Raw genomic sequence first — 6,108 nt, 5'->3', positions numbered from 1 at the left:
AATCCATCGCGTGGTTATCAAGCACAAGCTTTCGTATTAGTAATAGGAAATATATGTGAACTAAATAAAAAACAAGTAAAGGCTAGGGGTATTTGGGTTATGTGTGTATGTATGTATTTTTGGTATTTTTGGATTAAAGAAATATAAAGCAAGGTAAAGGTATTGGAAAGGTGTTTCTAGTAATTTAAAATGGACCGGATTTCATGGGTTCGCTTGTCTACTCTCTTTTTAAGTTGTAGTGGACACTAACAATTCATCAATGGCATAATATTGGTGAAAATTCAATATGTGTTTTATAAGCATTCATATGAGTATTACGTCCTAACATAGAGATGATGCAACACATCTCTCTTATACTGCTCAAGAAAGGGAAAACTCCAAGCAATCTTGAATTAAGAATCAACATAGTATGGCCTGCTTTTATCTTTTACACTATGTAATTCTGGAACTTCGGTTTGTGTACGGCTGTGTGCATCTCAGTTATGCAGAAGTCGAATGTGATACTTAAAACTTTTAAGTAATAAATCGCCCATTAGCAAAAAGAAAGCAATATGACATAATGTTTGAATATCAAATATGCTACCTTGAACAAACAAGATGATCACAATGTCGGATGGGGCTATGGGAGACGCTGCGATCGGTGAGAGGTGACGGAGCTGGAGGCTGGTGGCGGCGTCGGAGACGAGGGAGAACACATGCACGGCTCAACTCCAGCGTGGTGTGCGGCTATTTGTACGGAGTTGGTTTACTATAACACTATAGTTGCTTTTCCATAGCTTCAAAGTTGCTTCTCGATTTTTTTATCGAAAAATATGCCAATGGGATCTACTTTGGAAGATCTCGTCGCTAGAGGCCTAACGGTGGAAACAGATCGCCATTTCAAAAAATGGTTTTAAAATTATGACCTCTTTTCTTAAAAAAATGCATGATATTAAATGCACGTGTAGCCTTCATGTGCTGAACTTTCTATTTTTTAGAGATGGGTGCTTGAATGAGAGTGGATTTTGTACACCCAACCATGGGTGTAGGTGTTTCCATCAACGTTCATTGTACTTTGAGATTCGGATAAAAAGAGGAGAGAGAAAGAAATCTTTCCATCTACCATGATGGGCACGAGTCTCGAGAAATAAATGGTGACGGAAACCCTCACACATATGCGTGAGTGTATAAAAGCTCCTCTTTTTATCCGAATCTCAAAGCACAATGAACGTTAACGGAAACATCTACATCAATGCTTGGGTGTACAAAATCCACTCTTGGTGCTTGAATGGACTAATAGCACCCGAGTGCACGCTAGCAGTGTCCATAATTTAGTTTGTTGAGCTCGGAGTTGAAACAAATTAGGATGCGGAGGTTCACGTCACTTTCTGATCTTTCACGCGCAAACGCTTGACTTGACTTATGCCCACGCTGCTAGTACCCTTTTGTCTCTGCCGGGAGATTTTATCAAGGAGACGAGTGGGTTTTATAATATCTCATCATCATCAGATGTATGACCATAGTATGGCCTTAATTTCCATCATCTTTTTTTTCTGTAATACATATTGAATTTCAAGAACCCTAGGAAAAGAAAGATCCATGTCGTTAATCTGTACAAAAAAGGCAGTTTTTCCCCTTTATTGACACTTGGATTTTGTTACAAGACCCAAGAAAAAAAAAACCTTGTGGAAATGCATGCTAGAAAAGGTGAAGTTGCCACCCCCAACATTACATCACAATCGAAGCGACAACATCACCTAGTAATCCTTAAGCAGAAGTTGAACTAAATTACAACAAAGTGTACGAATTAAACCAAAGAATTCCTTGTTGCACGCCTCTTGTGCGCTGCTCGCGGCCGGATGCGCTTGAAGTTGCGCAACATGCTCGGCGATGCAGCGAAGGGCCGCTCAAGTTACTGACCTGACCTGAACAGAACTGAACACACATACACGTTGTTCGTGTAGACACATACTAGTAGATTGGTTAATGTACAGCTGAAACTGAAAGGGCAATCTTGGCCCTTTCAGAAGGCGAAGTTGCCCTGGCTGGCCAGGTCGTCCATGATCTGGAAGTCGATGTCCGGGGTGCCCTGGAACCAGAGGGGCGTCGCCGGAAGCGGCGGCGGGACGGCCGGCGCTGCGTCTGAAGAAAAAATGGATGGAACATGAGACTTCAGAATTCAGAATATTTCAGAAGCATATAAGAAATGGGGGCGAGTGATCTGGTCGGATGCTTACTCTGCAGCAGTGGGAGGTCGTTGCTGCTGTGGCTGGCGTGGAGGAGCATGTCGGCCTCCTGGCGCGCTGGTGAACGCCTCGAGAACCAAAGAGGAGGATGTACCGAAGCTCCTTGGCTGAATTCGCCGATGTGCCAGCTGTAGGAGATGACTCGGTAATCGGCTTTCACCTGCCAGGCTGTTAAATCTGCCAGGACATGCATCTCTTCTCTGCTCAATTAATTAATATAAGCCAGACAGCTAGGAGACAGCGACGTGACTGCCAGCCTGGCTGCCTCAACAACATTTAATTAATGGATGGACCGAACCGATCCATTTTTAATCCCTAAACCTTTTTCTTTTCTCCTCTCGCCGCCACTAGTACTGAGCTAGCTAGCTAGCCCACCAATCCATTCACTCACTCCCGTAATCTTTCCATTTCTTCCTCGCTCACCATTCACTTTCAGTTTCATTAATCCTAGCTAATTTCTCACATGACCTCTCCACATCTCCTACACTTGTCTACTGTCAACTCCACTCATACACGATCCATCCAGGCTAAATGAAACAAACAAGTCTGTGCATTTGCGACAACAAACTGCATTTCATACTGTATACTAGTACTGACGAAAAAACAGCAATACATAGAAATACTACAGCCTGGCCTTTTGTAACACCAAAACGGAGGTCAACTATTTCATGTATATGGAGGCTTAAATCATTCTAAACCGACACCTTCCTGATCGAGCTCCAGCTCTTGTCCTGCAACTTCAACACTACTAGTTATTTTCTCAAACAAACCACCGTCGGTAACACAGCAGACGACAAAGACACGCTTTGTGTTCAGCTAATGAATCAGCACCTGCATCGGGTTATATAAGCAAATAATTCAGCATGGACACCTCTAAATTCTTAGACACCAACATTCATAACCCACCCTTCTGCAAACATTTGGGAGGGAGCAACCAACTTCTGAAATATTCCACATGGAGTACTGAGGTTTCAGAGCTTACATTGCTGTGTCTACCAGATGCACCACCACAACGCCTTGACCAAAAGAAGCAACTGGCCAGCCACCGCAAAGCACATCGGCGAGGACTTCGCTGGACCAGAGCCCCACGCCGCGAGGCTCAGACAATCCCCAAGCGGGTTGCACAAAGTAGAAGAATCTACCGGCTCATTCTTGGGGTCCTCATCTTCTTCTTATTCACCTGAAATGAAATAACACAGCATCATTCAAAATGGTGCACACCATATATACAACAAAACAGCTAGGGACCTAGGCAAACTGAAACAAACTAGAGCGGACAAAGCCTGTGCATTTGCAACAAACTGCAATTCATACTGTACAAGTATACTGAGAAACAAGCAGCAGTACATGCTTCCTCAGGCTGGACAATTTGTAACAGCAAAACGGAGATAAACATTGCATGTACGGAGCCTTAAATCATTCTAAACTGACAGCTTCCTGGAGCTCTACCTCTTGTCCTGCAAGACACTACTAATTATTTACTCAAACAAACTTGCTGTAACAACAACTTTGCTGTCCATGAACAGGAAGCAATGCTAGGGAACATGGCAAATTCCTGTCCAACCAACCTGAACCAAGCCATGAATTTAATCTACAACATATTCATGCATTAATTCTGGCATGAGCAAATGGAAGCTTCGCACTGCATTTAAAATAGAACAATCATAATCAGTATATATACTAGTCGATTCTCAGCCACCTGAGTGGCTCCACACTGCACTTGAGGATGCTGCCGATGGTGTTCGCCACCGACACCGCCTCCCGGTACCCACCTTCACACCCCGCATCTCCTCTTCCAGTATGATTTGAACCTGAAGAATATGCAAGAATCTCAGTACTGCGTATGCATCACAAACATCAAAGCAACTTAGCACATATACTAGTGCCTATGCACACAACCATTTTTCGTTTACTCAAACGCAAGATTCCTATACTGCCTACCAATTCACACCATCAAAAAAGGCAATTTCGTTTAGGAAAATTACATGGAGAAGAGAGGGGCTCAACAGCAGCAGCTTACTGGGGAGGTGGTCGGCGACAGGAGCACGGAAATGTGGCTGCTGGCAGCAGCTCCGGTAGGTAGCAACAGCAGACACGAACACCCAGCCTTGTCTCAACTGTCGACAAATCACAGCACAGAACAGATACGGCATGAGGCAGAGCAGCGATGCATTCTCGCAGCAGAGATGGTAGGAGGAGAGTCTGACCTAGGTCGTGCGTGGGGAAGCAGCGAGCGAACTTGCGACAGAGATGAGCTAGAAACTTCCCCAGCTCCACACAGCCACCTGAGTGCCTCCATGATGTTGGCCACAATGCTTCCTCCTCCTGGTTCCCCTCCGACACAGCCAACCCCTGAAAAAATATGCAAGGGTCTCAGCACCGCATATGCATCACAACCATTTTTCGTCCATAGATGCAAGATCCCTAGACTGCCTACCAGTACAACATCAAAAGGGGAAATTTTGGTTGTGCAAAACACAAATTACATGGAGAAGAGGGGCTCACCACCAGCAGCAGCAGCAGCGCGTTGGGGAGGTGGTCTGCGACAGCCAGGCATGAGCTCGGAAATGTGACCGCTGGCAGCAGCTCCGGTAGACATCAGCACGCCAAAGAGCAGAAACGGCATGAGCAGTCCAGCGATGTAAAAAGACATTTTGCAGCAGCGAAGCAAGTGAAGGTTGCTAGGAGGAGAGTCTGACCTAGGTCGTGGGGAAAATCTGCCGAGGTCGACGGCGTACTCCTGGTGGCTCCCCTTCTATCGTGGCTTGGCGCTGATGCGGTAGGATCCGACCCGGCGGAACCGGGACGGCCGCCGTCCCCAGGTCCGATGCGCGCGAGCAGGAGGCTGATAACGGCCGCGGTCGCAGGATCTGGAGGCCCAGCCGACGGACGGTCGCCGGGGACGGGGGGGCGGCCTCGCCGGCCCGCCTTGCAGAAAGCTTGGCCGTCAGCAGCCGCGGGCGGCGCTTGGACGCGCCCGTTCTTCAGGACCTCGTCGGAGGTGAGGCGGAGCTGTGCGGCCGGCGGGGAGAGGTCGACGGCGGCCGGCGGGGAGGAAGGAGGCGGCGCGCGGGGTTGGGTTGGGTTGGGTGAGAGAGGAGGCGGCGCGCGGGGCTGGGTTGGGTGGGACTGAGGATGAGTGAGGGTTCGGTCGGTGTGTTTTTTTACCCAAAGGATCAGATTTCGTCTCGCGCCCACTGATTGGACCCAAATGGTGGTGGCGCCGCGCCCATTTCACCCAAATTTTGCCGCCGGTCAGATTCTTGTGCCAAGTCAGCAATCCGCGGCACTGCTCTCGAATTGACATATCAGCCCTTCAATTCTTGCAGATCCAACGGGTCACATCTCATCTCTCCCTTCTCACGCCCAGATGCAAATGAGCACAGCCCGCACAAGCCTTATTTGCTAAGAATTTTGTTTTGTATGTGTGTGTACCCTTCAATGCATCTAGTACCTAGCTCCACACACACACACATGCGTGTGTTACCCGGTGTCACAAGCTTGCACCTGTGTCGCATATGTGCACACATCATCAAACTCGACATGGTGGGTACATTCTTTTAAAATGGTTCAATGAATACGGTTGTTGAAGCACAACAACAACAAGCCCGGGATAACACAAGTTGGCGCGGGAACCTCCATAAGAGCAATCGTGCCATGTTGGTGGTAGAGGACCTATATATGGAGTGTCGAGAATGCGCAACGTGTTGGTGTGATATCCACATCTCCCGCCTAGCTGAAGGAAATGTCGGGTCTTGCGTAAATCGAGGATCCACGAACCGAGACGGTGCCTCGAGAAACCCTCCACGTGAAATGCTAGACTCTAGGAGCTCCACTTACGACCACACAACACCCCAAGGCTCGGTGGTGGAGGGTACGTTTC

General features: G+C 47.5%; 1 protein-coding gene across 1 annotated transcript; it reads right to left on the bottom strand.

Annotated features, from left to right (window-relative positions):
- Positions 1–1,584: 1,584 nt before the first annotated feature.
- Positions 1,585–5,532, bottom strand: LOC139837810 (uncharacterized). The gene is made up of 9 exons (XM_071827097.1): positions 5,464–5,532; positions 4,925–5,354; positions 4,731–4,801; positions 4,433–4,577; positions 4,246–4,342; positions 3,925–4,036; positions 3,208–3,405; positions 2,217–3,056; positions 1,585–2,121 (listed from the first exon to the last, which is right to left on the bottom strand). Exons 1-6 carry the CDS (start codon positions 5,530–5,532, stop codon positions 4,000–4,002), a joined length of 849 nt encoding a protein of 282 aa, XP_071683198.1. The 3' UTR covers positions 1,585–2,121; positions 2,217–3,056; positions 3,208–3,405; positions 3,925–3,999.
- Between the last annotated feature and the right edge of the window lie 576 nt (positions 5,533–6,108).

This window comes from Lolium perenne, chromosome 3 (assembly GCF_019359855.2).
Source record: "Lolium perenne isolate Kyuss_39 chromosome 3, Kyuss_2.0, whole genome shotgun sequence".
In the NCBI taxonomy this organism is placed as follows: domain Eukaryota; kingdom Viridiplantae; phylum Streptophyta; class Magnoliopsida; order Poales; family Poaceae; genus Lolium; species Lolium perenne.
Note: the sequence above shows the minus strand (reverse complement) of the source record. Positions and strands in the feature narration are given on the sequence as shown.

What these genes read in the sequence shown, in the direction of transcription:
- LOC139837810 (XM_071827097.1), bottom strand. Translation starts at nt 5,532, where the DNA reads ATGTCAATTCGAGAGCAGTGCCGCGGATTGCTGACTTGGCACAAGAAT. An exon ending in TGACCGGCGGCAAAATTTGG is followed by an intron (nt 5,355 to 5,463) that starts GTGAAATGGGCG and finishes ACTCATCCTCAG; the next exon opens with TCCCACCCAACCCAGCCCCG. An exon ending in TGTCGCCGACCACCTCCCCA is followed by an intron (nt 4,037 to 4,245) that starts GTAAGCTGCTGC and finishes CATATTCTTCAG; the next exon opens with GTTCAAATCATACTGGAAGA.